General features: G+C 36.4%; 1 protein-coding gene across 1 annotated transcript in view; it reads right to left on the bottom strand.

Annotated features, from left to right (window-relative positions):
* Window positions 1-20,437, bottom strand: part of SLC26A7 (solute carrier family 26 member 7) — a 269,056-nt gene that overhangs the window by 117,636 nt on the left and 130,983 nt on the right. The window contains exons 5-7 of the mRNA XM_074318598.1: window positions 12,326-12,478; window positions 3,837-3,919; window positions 1,527-1,674 (exon numbers count right to left, since the gene is read on the bottom strand). Coding sequence (XP_074174699.1) covers window positions 1,527-1,674; window positions 3,837-3,919; window positions 12,326-12,478 — 384 coding nt within the window. The remainder of the gene's footprint in view (window positions 1-1,526; window positions 1,675-3,836; window positions 3,920-12,325; window positions 12,479-20,437) is intronic.

Below are 20,437 nucleotides of genomic sequence, written 5' to 3'. Positions count from 1 at the left end.
CCATGTCTCTTGATTGTGTTATTATATCTTGTGCTTGATTTAAAATCACATGTTGTTTTATATAGTAATATGCTATACAGGTTTGTAGCCTGGGAGCAATAAGCTGTACCATATAGCCTAGGTGTGCAGTAGGCTATACTATCTAGCTTTGTATAAGTACACTCTGTCATGCTTGTACAATGACAAAATTTCCTAGCAATGCATTTCTTAGAATGTATCCCTGTTGTTAAGCAACACATGACAGTATTATTGACCCCTTCCCTTTCTCCCAGACTGTATCCACATTCAATTCAGAATCAGTCCACTTCTCATCTCCTCAATTGCTACATCCTGGTCCAAGTCATCGAATTTCACCTGGATTATTGCAAAAAGCTCCTAATGTTTTCCTGCCTCTCCTGTTGCCAGTAAACAACAGACAAATATCTCAGCTCTTGCAGAACTGGTATTCTAGTGAGGAAATGCTGACAATAAGCAAGGTTAATACAGAAAGTAAAGCAGGGGAGGGAGTGGAAAATCTTGAGTTTAGGACTTTAGCTTACCAATGAAAGCCTCCTTGAGAAGGGAACATTTATTTGAATAAAGGAGGCATGCAGATATCTGGAAGTGGGGGGGATACAGTTCCTGAAAAAGGAAAGGGCAAGTACAAATATCCTGAGCCAGAAACATGAGTAGTGGGTTCAAGGAAAAGCAAGGCAACAAGTGTGGCTAGAACAGAGTGTAAAAGGGATATGAGATCAGAGAGAAAAAGGGATGGTGGCCTTACATGGGCCTTACATGGTAAACCTTGGTAAACAGGTTATTCATGAGTATGAGGGGAAGCCACTGGGAGGTTCTGAGATGAAGAGAGAAATGGTCTGTGTTATTCACTCTTATATCCGCTGTTCTTAGACCGGTGTCTAGTACATTAGTAGTAGTCAATACACATCTGTTGAATAAATAACTTTGCTTTTTTACCAATGACAAAACTGGGGTACAGAAACAATTAAGGGCACATAGTATCAGAGTGAGATTTAAACACAGGTAATTTGGCATTTTTAACCAGTATTCTGCAGCTGTCTCTGCAGACTGACAGGAATATATGGCCACAGGACTTAAAACAAGATACTGGCAGAATTATGATCAACGTTATCTTCATCCATTGGTATTATTCTAAAAATAGACTCTCACATCCTTTAGTGTTTTTACTAAGAAGAATAATACTAGTATTATTTGTACTTTAGAATCTATAATTTTTAAAAGTAAGTATGCAATGATAAATATATTTAGATTCTTTCATAAAAGCAAACTAAAAAGAATACTAAGATGTCCCTCTTCCTAAAAATAAATGAAAATTGTAAACCAACCCATGAAGTCCAGATTTTCAGCTTTTTCTAAATGATTTAGAGATTTTTCTTTTGTTTCCTTACACCCATTCTTGCTATACACTTAGGAAAATTATATTTTTCATAAATTCAGCATTTTTAGGACCTGGGAATGCACAGTACAATGATACAACAGCTGTGGAGAGGGGCTGGGGTATACTCCACCTGGTTGTCATCAATTGAATATTTGAATTTTTTGGCAGATCCTTGAGCAAGAGCCAGTGAGGCCACATAGCCTACAAGTGCCACTCCAAAGGCTTCTGTGATTATTGCAGAGAGGACATTCATTGAGGGAGCTTTAGGTGGAGGAATTCTGTGGAATGAAATACCATAGTGAAGGAATCAATTTTCATGTAATTTTTATAACAACTTGCAATGAATTCAACTATGATAATGACTCTACTTTTACGTTGAATAACCAAGCAGCCTTGCCATTTGAAGTCCATTCTTTTTAACATTATTTAGCAGAAAAGCAAAATCACAAAGAACACCACAGGGAAAACTCTATGCATGTCATTTACACCCAGGGAATTCAGTTTACATTACAGGAATTCTAACTAGACAAAAATGTCCTGTATCAGAACAAAAGCATATATGGAGCATACTTTCATTTGAATCTTTCCAAATATTTATTTGGCTGGCATTAGGGACGGTATTCCCTGCCTTGAATACCATAGTGCTTTATGCAAACACTAGTTTACTGTGAGCTACAATTCTTGAGTTAATCCCTAAATTTGCATTGAGTTCATAATCTTAATTATGTTTTTAACTTTCAAGCACACTTACTATGAATCATGTATGTTAAGAAAAAGGTGTATAAAGGCTCCATCTATCCTCTGTTGCAAAATATAGGACCACAGTTAACCATTTCTCAGTTTTAAAGAACTATTTAAAATATTTTTTTCAACTTATACCTACCCATTGTCTTGTTGTCTTTTGAAAACCACTTGAGCCAAGCATGGTATCATCATTTATTTATCCCAGTGATTCTTTGGGAGAACTTACTTTGTCTCAAAAAAAAGCAAAACAAAAACAAAACAAAACTTCCCCTGTGGCAAAATTAGTAGAAAAGGAAAGAGAATTCACGCTGACTTAATATCTAGTATATAAGTAGAATGCTCAGCGCTTTAATAGTATTAGCTACATGGAGAAGAAACCATTTTGAGAAAGGTTAGGTAATGTATCCAAATCACAGAATGAATGGTAGAACTGGGATTCAATCTCAGCTCCATCTAATTTCATTGCTACCCTCTTTCTTTGATTTCTTAAAAGGCTGGGTCTGGAAAAGCCACTCAAAATAAAGGACAATTAGAATGGATAGAAGAGATGCATGATTTTTTTACCCACTTGCTAAAGTTCACTACCAAACAAACTGATTTGTATAATTAGAGGCCCTAAAATATATGTTATACAAAAGTGCTACCATTTGAAAGTATAAAAACTTTTGTTTCATGAAAATTGATCTTGCCTAATTATTAATAACAATCAACTGATCTAGAAAGAAAGAATAAACTGACTTTTTTTTTAAATTTTATTTTATTAAATTTATTGGGGTGACAATTGTTAGTAAAATTACATAGATTTCAGGTGTACAATTCTGTATTACATCATCTATAAATCCCATTGTGTGTTCATCACCCAGAGTAAAGGTGGAAATGTAGATAACCCTTTAGAAAACACAAGTTGATTCAGATAATCACCATTAGTCTGTAACTGCATAAAGGCTGAAGATTCTTTTTAATTATCTTTTTAATCTCTGAAATTTTTCTACTCTTCCTTCATTCTAATGTAGTTAGAAACAAAAATTTTGGACTACAAGATTGAAATACAGAAGACTCAGAAACTATAACTTTGCCCCAAATTTATAAATATTGGTGTATATGTAGCCCATCAGAAGGAAATAACCACCTTGTCCCATAGATGTCTTTGTTTTCTTTTAGGCTATATTTGGAACAACGTTTTGTCCTTTTAGGGTGAACACTTCTTGTTAACCTTCCTCTTGGTTTCCAGAGAAAGGCTTTAAGACAGGTAGCGACCAATGCCCTCTTCTCCAGTCTACGCTGTCCCTCACCATTATATACTACCCAGGCCTACGGTTTACTGTTTCAGATAATGCTTGTGTACATAAGTATATGTGAGTGGAATGGAGAAGACTCAATTCCACAGCATGACTCTAATTTGGAAATTGAATGCCCTCCATTTATTTTCCAAATATCATTGTCAATAATTTCCAAGTTTTTTACCTGAAGCAATGATGTATAATATATTTATTAACTTTCCTAGTTATAGGTAAGCAGTCTAAGAAGTTACTGTTTTTTCTATATGCATAGTTTGTTTTTATTATTTAAAATAGACATTAATTAGAATTTGTTCCCTACGTGGACTTTAAAAGAATAAAATCCATACCACCTACCAACGGTCCCTTCCACCTTCAAAAACAAACAAACAAACAAATAAGAAAAATGACTATATTACCCTTTTGGAATATGACCAACTACTTCTAATCCATATGTGTTTTCCATGTTGGTACAATAGCAAGCGAATGATGCAGCAATAATCTGGTGGTTCCATTTGAAAAAAGAAAAAGAAAATTATTACTAGCCTTTCAAACTTCTTTTTAAAAACTATTTTTAAAAGTAAATATTGTTCATGATCATCAAGAGTAATGTAGTATTTGTACAGATTTTTAAAAACTAAGAAATTTAAAAATAAAAAAAATCCCTCTGAAATTTGAGAGCACTTTATTTGCAGACTCAAAAATTAAATGGCTTTCCCATAATATGATTTTTGTTTGTTTTTTTAATAGCCTACCCTGGGACAACCCAATTATGTCTAATTTTGAAGGGGAGCAAAACACAGACTATAGGTATATGTGTGTGTGTGTGTGTGTGTGTGTGTGTGTGTGTGTGTGTGTGTGTGTGTGTTTGTGTGTAAGACATCACAATCAACCTAAACACTTGTCTTTTGTGACATGAAGGGATGCTTTATAAAATAGCATGTTTTGAGATATTGCATCAATGTTCCTAATATAGGTTAGTAATTAATAATGATTTATAGTTTCCTTGCATATTTTTAAATTTTGAGCTTTTACTATTTCTTGAAGTAAAATATACTCCAGAGAGTCTCAGGTACCCTACACTCTGTTATATGGTATGATAGATGACATATGACATATGACAAGCAAGAGTAAGTGTTCTCTGCTTATATCCATGATCACCTTTAAATGCATGTTCAGAACCCAGGTCAGCCTTTGTTTTACCAGCCGTGCCACCTAATGTTTTCCATTTATTTTCATAATCCCTTTTCATTCTTCTGATAATTTTAATAGGTACTGGAAATTTCACATGGTTATAGTATCAATTTGATATCAGTTTAGAATTATTTACACAAAGTATGATACAAAAATACAGTGAATGTTTAAATCAAAAAAATTATTACAGTAAAAGACACACTGCCATTAATCCCCTCAAAATACTCCCCCCTCATTTCAAATACACTTATCCCATCATTCTTGCCACTTTCTGAAGCAGTTCTGGAAGTCCTGTTTTATCAGTGTCTTTAGTTGCACTGTTGTGGCTGACTCAATGTCCTTAATCAATTCAAAACATTTACCTTTCATGGTTACTTTAACTTTGGGGAAGAGCCAGAAGTTGCACAGTTCCAGATCTGATGAATAAAGTGAAGGAGGACATACTGTAATGTTTTTACTTGACAGAAATTGCCAAACCAGAAGTGATGTGTGACATGGAGCCTTTCTGTTGTGATCGAGAAACACAGTGAATGCTGCTGCCAAGTGCCATCCAATGGAAGGGCAGGGATCTTCAATATGAGAAACGGTGCGTGGAACCTTAGTAACAGTGTGTGACAAGTTTCAACTTGTTTGGTGCAGTCAGTTGGGTGTGAGCTAGGGTTGAGAGAAGGTGTACTTTAAAGTGTGCCATAAATCATCCACCTTCACGATGACACTGTGTGTCACACATAGCTTCTGGTATATGGCAATTTCTGTCAAATAAAAATGTAACGGTGTATTCTCATCCACCTTATTCACCAGATCTGGCACAGTGAGATTCCTGGCTCTTCCCCAAACTCAAAGTGATTCAGGACATCGAGGCAGCCATGACAGTGCAACTAAAGACACTCATGAAAGAGGACTTCCAGAACTGCTTCAGAAAGTGGCAAGAACGATGGGATAAGTGTGTTCAAAGTGATGGGGAGTATTTTGACGGGGATTAATGGCAATGTGTCTTCTACTGTAATCATTTTTTAGTTTAAACATTCACCATATTTTTTAATCACACTTCATCTGCTACATTTTTGTTAAAAAGAGACACCCCAATTTTCTATTTAAAGTACAAATTTGGCATATCTGTGGCCAGAAAAATCATATAGCAAAATCACACTAGCAAAATAAGGAGTATCTAATTATTAATACCCTACTTATAAATATTGTGATATAATGGTATTTTCTAAATGAGATAGTAGTAGTTAAAAATACAGATGATTAGCTTAGAATTAGAAGTATTAACATATTCAAAAATTCCTAAGCCAATTAATAAATTTAATTGCTAATAATTTTCATGAAATGTTTATATCAGGTCAGAGAATACTGTGAACTATAAAGTAAAATGTACTATAGCCACAAGATCCTCCATTGTTATTGAAAATGGAAGCATACATGATGTTCAATACACATAACCAATATTAAAATTAAGCAACCTAAGCCACTGAATTGGACTTTCAGACAGGATCTTACTTCCTCACTATATTTCTTTAACGTAATTAAACTTCCTTTATCAGTCCATTTATTGGTCTGTCTTCGATATTATATGTGTATATAAGGCTAGAACTACCTTAGACCTGTGTAAGACAGGAACCTGTCCCAGGCAGGCTTTATGGTTTAGAGGGCTCTATTCTGGCCCTTCTCTGTTTTTGAGCCCTTCTCATTGGATTGGAGCTTTGTGAGGGCAAATGCCCAACTCAAACCTGTACCCTTCTTTCTGAACCCCACTCTGGATAATCAGGAATATATAATTTCCTGCCCAAATGTCCCCAAACCTGTTTCCAGAGTATATTCCCCAGGTCTATCCTCCCACTGTGATCCAAGGGAAGACTAAGGAACAGGTGTGGTGGTAGAAGAGTGAAGAGGTGTTTGGAGCCTATATAGTGGAGCAAGGATAGATGATAGATAGATGATAGATAGATAGATAGATAGATAGATAGATAGATAGATAGATAGATAGATAGATAGATAGATAGATGATAGATAGATAGATAGATAATATAAATACAGATATAGATATATAGATATACATCAATTACCTTGTAGGTGGGATAGAGCTGGAGTAGGAAGAGAAGGGGCAGACCAAGGGGCTGGCTCCCCCCATGCTGCCATATTCTGGCAGAACTTAAAGGATCAGGTGAATTCTTTATTCTAACTTGACTTTCAAGGTAATCATTAAGGTGTTTTAGTCAAGATAGGGAAGGAGAACCTGTTTTATTTAACATTTTGAAGTGTAACTTTTAAGTTATAGTTTGCCTTGGGTCTTGCAAATATTAAGGACAACACTGTGTAAAGATTACCTTATATTTTTTAATAAGGATAATTCTTATTGTTTTTGCATTGAATAAGCAACTGTTTTAATACTAGCTCAAGGTTCTTCTTCCCTGAGTTTATTTTCAATTCTGGTTTCATGAAACTTATGTAATAAAGCTTCCAAACATATAATAAGAATTTCTTAATGCCTACAGGACTTTGGAGTAAAATAAAATGGTTCACAGTTGTTGCTGCAATAACTACCAATAATCATAGTACCTTCCAGTTTAATGTCTTATTTGAAATAGAAAAACACACACGTAATATAGATCACATGTGTCAAACATATCTCCACAAATTATCAAGAGTATAGAATCATCCAATGCCTAATTATGGAAAGAAGCCATCCATCTTAGTTCTACACAAATAAGTCATATCCCTTAGAGACAGTTTTTAATGTGGTAACCTTATACATTTACATAAACTTACATCATTTAAGCATCATAAAGGAATATTTCAATAAGTGAAATTATTTAGACATGACTTTTCATATACATGTATAAACCAAAGACCATTAAAAAATACTAAAGCCAACTAATGATAAGTTAGTAGACTGCGGTTGTGTTAACATTTCCTTTCCAATTTAAGGCTTTTAATTAAGAGTTCTCAGTAGAAGCTCTTGAAATTTCAAAATGTATGTTTTAATGTCATAAACCTTTATGGAGCAAAATATAACTTATTGCTTTGCCAAGTACAACAACAACAACAACAAAAATATCAGAGTACCAACCCTGGCCAGTGAAAATTATGAGTAGCCTTTCTTTTTTTTTTTTTTTTTTTTTGAGTAGCCTTTCAATAAAGCAAAATTAGGTCAGGGAAAAAGTGTTAATAGATCTGCCAATCATTAATGGGCATTTGTAAATTAATAATATTTCTATGCATATCATACAGATGCCAAATCAATACAATGTGCTATGATTTTGTTATTGCTTTAGGGAAAATCATGACAGAGATCTTTTGATTTTCACCCTTAGAAATGTCTCCATAATCAAAATCTTAGTTTATATGTTTTCTTATTTATGTAAAAAAAAATTACAAGCATATGAGAAATGGTGTGTAAATGGAAAACATGTGTGCCTCCTTTTCAAAATTATTGACTCAAAATGTTTCCTGTTCTTGCATTAATGTATAGTCACACAAATTAGCCCTCTTTTTTTTAGGTTTCTTTTTTATATATATTAAAGTTCATTGGGGCGACAATTGTTAGTAAAGTTACATAGATTTCAGGTATACAATTCTGTAATACATCATGTATATATCACATTGTGTGTTCACCACCCAGAGTCAGTTTTCTTTTCATCAACATATATTGTACCCCTTTACCCTCATCTACCATCCCCTACACCCTTACCCTCTGGTAACCACTAAACTATTTTCTATGTCTATGAGTTTTTGTTTCTTTGTTTGTCTTGTTTCTTCAGTTTTATATTCCATATATCAGTGAAATCATATGGTTCTCAACTTTTTCTGTCTGACCTATTTCGCTCAGCATAGTAATCTCAAGATCCATCCATGTTGTCGCAAAAGGTACTATTTTATCTTTTTTTGTGGCACAATAGTATTCCATTGTGTATATATACCACAACTTCTTTATACAATCGTCTATCGAAGGGCACTTTGGTTTCCATGTCTTGGCCACTGTAAATAAAGCTGCAATGAACATTGGAGCACATATATCTTTACGGATAAATGTTTTCAGATTTTTTGGATAGATACCTAGGAGACGATTGCTGGGTCATATGGTAATTCTATTCTTAGTTTTTTGAGGGACCTCCACACTGCCTTCCATAGAGGCTGCACCAGTCTGCATTCCCACCAAGAGTATATGAGGGTTCCTTTTTCTCCACAGCCTCTCCAACACTTGTTATTTGTCTTGTTGATGATAGCTATTCTAACTGATGTGAGGTGATATCTCATTGTGGTTTTTATTTGAATTTCTCTGATGATTAGTGATGTTGAACATTTTTTCATATGTCTATTAGCCATTTGTGTATCTTTGGAGAAATGTCTAATCAGGTCCTCTGCCCATTTTTTAATTGGATTGTTTGTTTTTTTTGGTGTTGAGTGGTATGAGTTCCTTATATATTTTGGATATTAGCCCCTTATTGGAGGTGTTGTTTTTCAAAATCTTGCTCTATAAATGTCAATTATGTCCATTTCACCTAATGTGTCATTTAGGGCTGCTGTTTCTTTATTCATTTTCTGTTTGGATGATCTATCCATAGCTGTCAATGATGTATTTAAGTCCCCTAGTATAATTGTGTTTTGGTCAATTTCTCCCTTTAGTTCAGTTAGTAGTTGCTTGATATATTTCGGTGCTCCCTGATTGGGGGCATAAATATTGATGATTGTTATGTCTTCTTGTTGTATAGTCCCCTTTACCATTATGAAATGTCCATCTTTGTCTTTTGTTACCTTTTTTATCCTGAAGTCTGTTTCATCTGATATTAGTATAGCTACAATACCATTTACTTGGAGTGTCAGTTTTCACCCTTTCACTTTGAATCTGCATTTGTCCTTGTATCTGAGATGTGTCTCTTGGAGGCAGCATATGGTTGGGTTTAGTTTTTTGATCCAACCTCCTACTCTGTGCCTTTTTATTGGTGAGTTCAGTCCACTTATATTTAGGGTGCTTATTGATATATGAGAATTTCCTATCTCTGGTTTTCTGGTAGGCTGGTGTCTCTATTGTTTCTTTGCCTTTTTGTTGCTGTCTTTTATTTCAGTGTGGTGGTATTCTATGACTTCTCCCTGTATTTCCTCTTTTTTTATGTTATATATTTCAATTCTGGATTTTTTTGAGTAGTTACTATTAAGTTAATGTAAAAGAAAGTTTCATATTTAGAGTATTCCACTTTCTTCAGTATGCTTACTCTCTCCATTCTCTTGTGCCGGTCCAGACCTTTGCTGTCTCCCCTTTTCTATTTTTGTTGTCACATATTATCCCTATTTATGCTGTGAGTTGATTTCTACACTGCAGTAGCAAGTTGTCTTTTTCCTCTTTTTTTAAAGTGGTTTTTCTTTTCCTTCTTTACCCTGTATGTGATGTTTACGTGCATAGTGTCTTATTTGGTGTAGGGGTTGCCATTTCCTACTTCTGTCTCTCCCTAATACTACTCATGGTTTTGTATTCTTTTGCTTTTTTGTTGCTGGACAAATAGCTTCCTTTAGTATTTCTTGTAATGCAGGTCATGTGTTAGAAAATTCCCTCAGCTTCTGTATGTCTGGAAAGGTCTTTATTCCTCCTTCATATCTAAAGGACATCTTTGCTGGATATATTATTCTTGGCTCATAATTTCTCTCTTTCAATAGTTTGAATATTTGATTCCACTCCCTCCTGACTTGTAGAGTTTCTGCTGAAAAATCTGATGGTAATCTAATGGGTTTTCCTTTGTAGATTACCATCTTCTTTTCCCTGGCTGCCTTGAAGATTCTTTCTTTGTTTAATTTTTGACAGTTTCAATACAATTTGCTGTGGAGAAGGCCTGTTGGCATTGAGGTCATTTGGTGTTCTATTTGCTTCTTAGATGTGAGGATCCAGTTCTTTCCGCAAGTTTGGGAAGTTCTCGTTGACTATTTGTTTGAATACTCTCTCCGTTCTCTTCTCCCTTTCTTCTCCTTCTGGTATGCCTATTGTTATTATATTGCTTTTTCTGAGGAAGTCAGGAAGTTATTGTAGAGTTCTTTCATTTCTTTTAAGTTTTATAGCTCTCTCTTCTCTTATCCTGTCTTTTCCAGATTTGTCTCTTTGATATCATTGACTCTTTCCTCCAGCTGGTCAACTCTGTTACCTAAGCTGGCTATTTCATTCTTCATTTCCTTTAATGAGTTCTTAATCTCCAGAGTTTCTATTTGGTTCTTCTTAAAATTTTCAGTCTCTTTCAGAAAATGTTCATTTTTTTCTTTGATTGTGTTTCTGATTTCATTAAACTGCCTGTCTGTGCTTTCTTGCATCTCATTGCATTTTTTAAGAACTGCAATCTTGAATTATCTGTCATTTAGTCCCATATTTCCATAACTTTAAGTTCATTTTCTGGAGACGTTTCATTTTCTTTCTGAGCTGCTTTGTTACCTTGATTATTCATAATAATGAACTATTATTTCTCTTTTTAGGCATCTACAGGAGTGGGTTCTGCAACACGTTGATAGGAAGAAGTCTTTCTTTTGTTTTCCAGTAGGTGTTTGTAGAATGTTTTATTTTCTCTCCAGTTGCAGACTTTTATTCTCTCTCACGCTGTAGTGTTATATTTTTTCTGCACTGTCTGGCTTCTCACACAATGGGGGGATTCCCTGGAAGGCCGGCTTCTCCTCTGTGAACAGGTTGCCTGGGTCATAGTGCACTGCTTCCATGGAGGAATGTGGAGAGCTTCTGAAGTTCTAAAGCTCTTCCTGCACAAGTTTCAGAGCCTGTGTATGTCAGCGGCTCTGTTTACTCCTGCAGGGATCTTCCCAGATCGGTGGGGACAGGTGCTGGGTCGGTTGTGAGAGGTGGCCCAGAGCAATGGCAGTGACCACCAGCACAGCCCATCTTGCACCCAAGGCTCCCTCCCCTTCGCCGTAACTAGTTGGGCTGCAAGTCCGTGGCTGTAGTTCTCAGAACTGCAAATATTCTGTTCTTTTGATCTGACACTGCTATCATGCCATTTCTAGCACTGGGCAGGTGGGGGTGGTGTGAGCTCTGTGAGGGTAGAGAAGGGTTGGCTAGGCTCTGTGCCTAAGCCTTCCATCCTCTGCTTGGCAGTGAGGGCTTAAACTGGAGTTTTCACACTTCTCCCCTCAGTCTTTGCTCCGAGGTCTCTGCCCTGAGTGTTGGGTTCAACCGTGTTATGTATTTATCCTTCAGGAGGACTGTGGGCCATAACTGGAGCACTAGCAGTCCAAATTCTTCCCTCTCTGTTGGCTGTGGTAGGTAGTTCCGGATTGCAGGGAGCTTGGAGCTTCAAGCTCCAGTACGCACCTATACCCGTGTGGCCTGCGTCTCCACATTTTTCCCATCCCTCCTCCCCTGCTCACCCAATTTGCCCACCTTTTGTTGACTACAGTTGTGCATCTCTTTGTCTTGCCTATCTGTTGCTCAGGGAGTCCTTTGTGGAATTATAGTTGTTCAATTTGTTGTGAATTACAGGGGATATTTCAAGAGGCTCACCTCAGGCTGCCATTTTATGACATAATCTAGCATGTGATTTTTAGCACTTTTTTTAAAATTAAAGTTTATTGGGATTACAATTACAGAATTGTACACCAAATTAGCCCTCTTTTATTGAGAGATCAGAGTAACTGTGGGTTACTGTAGACAATATAGTGAATCTCGGCATGCCATTTTGCAACTGGCAAACATAAAGCCAAACGTAAATGTTGATTTCATACTTACCAAAATTAAATCAACAGGAAGAACAACTTTAATTTTCCTTTTAAATTTTTCGTTCAACTCTTTAACCAGAACAAGTACCACAATGCTCAGCAAGGATAAAAGCAGTGCTTCCAGTTGAACAGACTTGATGTTTTCAAAGACATATGCATAGATCTACAGTGATAAGAAAAAAATACAAACAAAAGTCAGGGTCTCCCATAATATAACAACATTGAAATCTGGTCCCAGATGAAGTCAGTGATGTTTTGTGAAAACTAATTAATGGTTGTAGGGTGGAAAGGTGGGGTGTAGAAGGGTGGTTAGTGCAAAGCTCTAATTCATTTGCGTGTACAAATGAATACCCTGATTCTTCCATCAAACTCAGGGTTTGCTCCTTTTTACATAAGGACAGTACTAGAGAGAATGATTCTTCTCCTTCCCAGCTACTTCAATGGGCAAAGATGCTAAAACTTATTAGTTACATGTAGAATCACCATTAAATGCAATGAGAAGACTATAGGCTCACTAGAACCCCAACATTCTCCCTCAAATCCCAGATTCAAATGTACACATGTATAAGCCACACAAATGTACACACACAAAGGAATTAAGTGATGGTATTTAACTAATATTCGACTTAATGTAAAATATTACTATGTTCTTAGTGATTCAGTATTTTATTTATTTGTTTATTACCACATACTTTATGCCAAACATTATGCTTGGTTCTAGGTCTACAAAGGTGAACAATTTAGACAATCCTCAGTATTCATGGAGATTACAGTCTAGTATATAAATTGTTAATTAAAGCAATATATTAGTGCAGGTTATGCTATAGACATAGAAACAGCACCAGAAGTATATATGTCGTAGAGGTGTTAGTGGTCAGGAGAGCCTTCCCTAAAGTAGATGAACAGGAATTAGCCAGGTTATGAATCATAGAAGAAGTAGGGGAAAGGAGTCTGGGGAAAACGTTTTGCCTAAAATACATATTTGTCAAACTTAGAGCATAGAATGTAAGGAGAAGAGTGTTTGACTTCCTGAAAAAAAATTCTCTAAAAGTAAGCAAGTCTATTTGAAGTTATATCTACATCAAAAAGTTTACCTGAAACTAGGAAGAAGATGTGATACATATTAATATCAGACTCTCAGTCTTGGTAACTTGGTAATTTTTCTGACTTGGCAGAAAAGTAGGATTAATATAGGAGTAATGTCAAAGAAAAGCATAAAATGAAAGCCCTTTCTAAAACTTCAAGCCGATATGTATTCAACTAAGCACCAATAACATTTTGCTCAACAAATTAAGATCTTACTGATAATTATATAAACATCTGATCTACTCATATAAAAAAAAAAAAAAACTAGGGTGAGATTTTTAAAGAATCCTAAATTGAGTGCCAGAGGAAAAAAATAATAACTAGCCTAAATCCAATCCACAGGACTGTTTGATATAAAGAAACCCAGTTGGAATTTTATTGTCTGGAAAATTAACACAATGCTACTCATATTCACATATAATATTATATGCCCAAAGATATTTGAAAGAGAAGTATATAGATGGGGTTGTATTATCATATATATGATACCAATTAAAACAAATGACACATATGTAAGAAAAATCAGAAAACAAACAAAAGCCCAGAAACGTATAACAGTTGTGTTGTAGAAAAGATTATACAATATGCCATATTTGAAACAAAATTAAGCAAAATAAAACATTCTAAACAAAATGTGGTTAAATATAAAATTGAAGTCATAGAAAATGTAGATATTAAAACGGGCAGAAGACATAATTAGAATATTAACAAAAAAAGAAATATAAATGGTGAATAAACACAAAGAGCTTAACCACATTTGTGATAAAAAATTGCAAATTTAAACAATAATAACAAAGCATTTTCTTTTAATCAAATTATTAATATTAATGATTTTTTAAATGATAATACTCAGTGTTGGTGAAATTTGGAGGAAGAAATTGGAACTCATTTATACTGCCCATGTGAGTATAATTTGGTACAATTTTTGGTGATCTGATAAAATGTATCAAAAACATATGAAATATTCTATCCTTTGCCTCAGCATCCCCATTTCGAAAATCTTAAGCTATAAACATAAATAAACTCATGTGACAAGACTTTATTACAAGGTCTTGTTTAATTTTAGAGTACACGTGTGTGTGTGTACATACATACACACACATACACACACACACAGACACGGGTCTGACAATTAAGTTCGCGACTCATCTTAGACAAAGTGCCACATAACTTATTGCTGAATATCACTATGGTGACATTCGAAGTACTTCTGTTAGGAAGCTATGCACCTATGCCAGTGCCTATTCTACCCTTCAATGCAATTTTGGAACTCTTTTTCTGAAATGGCCATCAGAGCTGTCATCGTATTACCTTTGGTGTCCTGAATGTCATCAAAAGGTCTTCCTTTCAATATTTCCTTTATTTTCAGGTAAAGAAGAAGTCATTGGGGGCCAGATCATGTGAGTAGGGAGTGTGTTCCAATACAGTTATTTGTTTGCTGGCTAAAAACTCCCTCACAGAGAGTGTTGTGTCAGCTAGTACGTTGTCCTAATGCAAGAGCCATGAATTGTTGGCAAAAAGTTCAGATCGTTTTCATCTAACTATTTCATGCAACCTTTTCAGCGTTTTCAAACAGTAAACTTGGTCAACTGTTTGTCCAGTTGGTACAAATTCATAATGAATAATCCCTCTGATATCAAGAAGACTTAGCAACATCATTTTGACTCTTGATTTGGACTGACGGAAATTTTTTGGCCATGGAGAGTTGTCTGAGTTCCATTGTGCATTTTGATGCTTTGTTTCAGAGTCGTATTGGTACACCCATATTTCATCATCAGTGATAATGTGGCCCAAAACTTCATCTTGCCTCTCCACAAGGTCTTGGCAAACTTCAACTCTCCTTTGCTTTTGTTCATCAGTGAGCCCCTTTTGGATCATTTTTACACACACCTTTCTCATGCAAAGATTTTCAGTTAAGATTTTCCTAACTGTTTCTCTATCAATGTTTACTTGGTCTACTATGCTTTTCACAGTCAGCCATTGATTTTGATGCACAATTCAATGATTTTTTGCAATGTTTTCATCAGTTCTGCTCGTTACCGGCCACTCTGACCTCTCTTCATCAGTGATACATTCTCTCCTCTCAGAAAAACATTTAGTCCATTTGTACACTGCTGTTTTCTTCATGGTATTATCCCCATAAACTTGGACTAACATGTCCCTGATTTCACTTCCACTCTTGCCAAGTTTAAAAAGAAATTTAATGTTTGTTCATTGCTATAATTCAAATTCAGACAGTCTTGTGATGGCACACAAAAACATGCAATAGCAATAATGAACGCCACTCGGCAAGACACCACCACATGTTGACACGAACACAGTTGTGAGAAACTGGTATATCAAGGTTATGAAACCTTACCAAGCTGTTTCTACAGTGCTGCTGATGTAAGTACATGGTGGCAACTTCACGAACTTAATTGTCACACCTTAGTGTGGAGGTGCCAAAACTATCTGTACACATTTTAAGAGATGTTAACACTTTGATCAATGTTGTTCAAACAGTAGTTCACCATAATCAGAAAATCAGAAATGTCTGGATGCTGATAGTAACCACTTTGAGCACCTCTTGAAACTGCAGAAGTCAAAGTGACTTGTATTCATCTTTTGTTATTGGTATATATTGAGTATTACCATTTTAATATAGTTTCTTTCCTTTCTTAAAACGCATATACATTTTTTGGCACTATATTGTATTGACATGGAAAGGCATTCCTGTTATGGTGTTAAACGGGAAAAGCAGGTTTCAAATAAATAGGTATGATTTGACACAATCATGGGCTGAATGGCCCTTCCCCCACAAATTCATAAATTAAAGTGCTAATCCCAAGTACCTCAGAATGAAGGCAGGGCTTTAAAGAGATATTAAGGTAAAATGAGGTCATATACATTGGCCCTAATCAAATATAACTGGTGTTCTTATAAAAAAAGATAAGGACATAGACATTTTCACACACAGATGGAAGGTAGTAAAAAGGCAGTCATCTGCAAACCAAGGAGAGAGGCCTTAAAGGAAATAAAACCTGCCAACATCTTGGACTTCTAGGCACCAAGATAATGAGAAATAAATTTCTGACGTTTAAGCCACCCAGTTGTTTGTATTTGTTATGGCAGGCCTAGAAAACTAATACAGATTTTTTTTTATTAAAATAAAATTTTGGAGGAGGAAAAATGGCGGCATGAGGTGAGCCTCTGTAAAGCTCCCCTAGAATTTACAACGAATCGAACAACAAAAACTCCACAAAGGACTCCCTGCAGAGCAGACAGGCAAGACGAAGAGGCTGACTACCGAAGTCACCTACAGGTGGGAGAATCGCGCGAGCGGGGGGGAGGAAGGAAGGGAGAAGTGTGGAAACAGAGCCGCGCTGGCACAGGACGCAGACCTAGCTCAGTGCTCCGAGCTCACTGCTTCCAGAAACTACTGCACCTGTGGGAGAGGGAAGAACTCGGACTGCTAGGGCTCTGCTTTATGGCCCACACGGCTGATGGGGGAAGCATATAACATGGCTGAACCCAACGCTCACGGCAGAGACCTTGGAGAAAAGACTGAGGGAAGAAGGCTGAAAACGGTGGTTTAAGCCCTCACTGCCAAGCAGAGAACGGAAGCCTTAGGCACTGAGACTAGCCGACCCCTCCCTCCCCTCCCAGAGCTCACCCCGCCCCCACATGCCCGGTGGTAGAAGCGGAGCAGTAGCCGTTTCAGATCAAAAGAATAGAATATTTGCTGTTCTGAGAACTGTGGACCGCAGATACAAATTCGCAGCCCAACTAGTTCCGGCAAAGATAAGGGAGCTGTGGAAGCAGGACCGGCTGTGGTGGTGGTCGCCGCCATTGCTCTGGGACACCTCTCACAACTCACCCCGCCCCTGACCCCACCTAGCTGGGCGGATCCCTGCAGGAGTAAACAGAACTGCTGAAACATAGGGGCTCTGAATCAGGAGCTGGAAGAGCTTTGGAACATCAAAAGCTCTCCGCATACCCACCGGGACACTGCGCCCTGTGACCTAGACGAACTATTAACAGAGGAGAAGCCCGTCTCCCAGGGAATCCCCCCATTGTGTGAGAAGTTGGAATAGTGCAGAGAAAACATAGCACTACCGTGTGGGAGAAGAAAAATAAGTTGCAGTTGGAGAAATAATAAAACATTCTAACAACAAGTACTGACAAACAAAAGAAAGAACACTTCCTATCAACCTGTTGCAGAAGACACTACTGTAGATGTCTAGGAAGAGAAATAGTAAACCAGTAATCGCCATGAATAACCAAGGCAACAAGATAGCTCAGAAAGAAAGTGAAAAATCTCCAGAGAAGGCATTTAAAGATACAGAAATATGTGACTTAAATGACAGAGAATTCAAAATTGCAGTTCTGAAAAAACTCAACGAGATACAAGAAAACACAGATAGGCAGTTAAATGAACTCAGAAACTCAATCAAAGAACATGATGAGCATTTTACGAAAGAGATTGAAATTTTAAAAAAGAACCAAATAGAATTTCTGGAGATTAAGAACTCAATAGAAGAAATTAAGAATGAAATAACCAGCGTAGGTAGTAGAGTTGACCAGATGGAGGAAAGAATCAGTGACATCGAAGATAGAAACCTGGAAATGACACAGATAGAAGAAGAAAGAGACTTGAGACTTAAAAGAAATGAAAGAACTCTACAAGAACTTTCTGACTCCATCAGAAAGAGCAATATAAGAATAATGGGCATACCAGAAGGAGAAGAAAGAGAGAAGGAACAGAGAATATATTCAAACAAATTGTCGATGAGAACTTCCCAAATTTGTGGACAGAACTGGACCCTCGAATCCAAGAAGCAAATAGAACACCTAGTTACCTCAATCCCAACAGGCCTTCTCCAAGGCACATTGTATTGAAGCTGTCTAAAATCAACGACAAAGAAAGAATCCTCAAGGCAGCCAGGGAAAAGAAGACGGTAACTTACAAAGGAAAGCCCATTAGATTATCATCAGATTTTTCAGCAGAAACTCTACAAGCCAGGAGGGAGTGGAACCAAATATTCAAACTATTGAAAGAGAGAAATCATGAGCCAAGAATAATATATCCAGCAAAGATATCCTTTAGATATGAAGGAGGAATAAAGACCTTTCCAGACATACAGAAGCTGAGGGAATTTTCTAATACACGACCTGCACTACAAGAAATACTAAAGGAGGCTATTCGACCACCATCAACAGGGACAATTTGTGGCAACCAAAACTCAAAAAGGGGGAGAGTAAAGGCCTGAACCGTAATATGGGAATGGAGAAAGTAAGCGTGCTGAAGAAAATGGAATACTCTAAATATCAAACTTTCTTTTACATAAACTTAAGGGTAACCACTCAAAAAAATCCAGAACTGAAATATATACTGAAATAAAAGAAGAAACAGAGGGAAACATCATAGAATACCACCACACAGAAATAATAGACAACAACAAAGAGGCAAAGAAACAATGGAGACACAGCCTTACCAGAAAACTAAAGATAGAATGACAGGAAATCCTCACATATCAATAATCACCCTAAATGTAAATGGACTGAACTCACCAATAAAAAGGCACAGAGTAGCAGATTGGATCAAAAACTAAACCCAACCATATGCTGTCTCCAAGAGACACATCTCAGCTACAAGGACAAGCATAGACTCAAAGTGAAAGGGTGGAAATTGACACTCCAAGCAAATGGTACCCAGAGAAAATCAGGTGTAGCCATAATGATATCAGATGAAACAGACTTCAAGGTGAAACAGATAACAAGAGACAAAGATGGACATTTCATAATGGTGAAGGGACTGTACAACAAGAAGACATAACAGTCATCAATATTTATGCCCCCAATCAGGGAGCACCGAAATACACCAAGCAACTACTAACAGAACTAAAGGGAGAAATTGACCAAAACACAATTATACTAGGGGACTTAAATACATCATTGACAGCTATGGATAGATCATCCAAACAGAAAATAAATAACGAAATAGTAGCCCTAAATGACACATTAGATGAAATGGACATAATTGACATTTATAGAGCACTTCATCCTAAAACATCAGACTACACATTCTTTTCTAGTGTACATGGAACATTCTCAAGCATAGACCATATATTGGGACATAAAATCAGTCTCAACAAATTTAAGAAGATTGAAATCATACCATGCATATTCTCTGATCACAAGGCTTTGAAATTGGATATCAACTGTAAAAAGAAAGCGGGAAAAAACACAAATACATGGAGATTAAACAACATACTTTTAAAGAAGGACTGGGTTAAAGAAGAAGTTAGAGGAGAGATCAAAAGATACATAGAAACAAATGACAATGAAAATACATCCTACCAAAACTTTTGGGATGCAGCGAAAGCAGTTTTAAGAGGGAAATTTATGTCATTACAGGCCTATCTCAAGAAACAAGAAAACTCCCAAATAAATAACCTCATGTTACACCTTAAAGAACTAGAAAAAGAAGAACAAGTGAAATCCAAGGTCAGCAGAAGAAAGGAAATAACAAAAATTAGAGCAGAACTAAATGAAATAGAGAACAAAAAGACAATAGAAAAATTAATGTGACAAAGAGCTGGTTCTTTGAAAAGATTAACATAATTGACAAACCCTTGGCTAGACTTACTAAGATAAAAGAGAGAAGACACTGATTAACAAAATCAGAAACGTAAAAGGGGAAGTTATCACGGACACCACAGAAATACAAAGGATCATCCAAGAATACTATGAAGGACTATATGCCACCAAATTCAACAACCTAGAAGAAATGGACAAGTTCTTAGAAACATATAGCCTTCCAAGGCTGAACCATGAAGAACTGGAAAATCTAAACAGACCGATCACCAGTAACAAAATTGAATCAGTCATCCAAAACCTTCCCAAAAGCAAAAGTCCGGGACCAGATGGCTTCACTAGTGAATTCTACCAAACCTTCAAAGAGGATCTAATACCAATCCTGCTCAAACTCTTCCAAAAATTTGAAGAAGAGACAGTACTCCCTAACTCATTTTATGAGGCCAACATTACCCTGATA

Source organism: Rhinolophus sinicus, linkage group LG14 (genome assembly GCF_036562045.2).
Source record: "Rhinolophus sinicus isolate RSC01 linkage group LG14, ASM3656204v1, whole genome shotgun sequence".
Lineage (NCBI taxonomy): Eukaryota > Metazoa > Chordata > Mammalia > Chiroptera > Rhinolophidae > Rhinolophus > Rhinolophus sinicus.
Note: the sequence above shows the minus strand (reverse complement) of the source record. Positions and strands in the feature narration are given on the sequence as shown.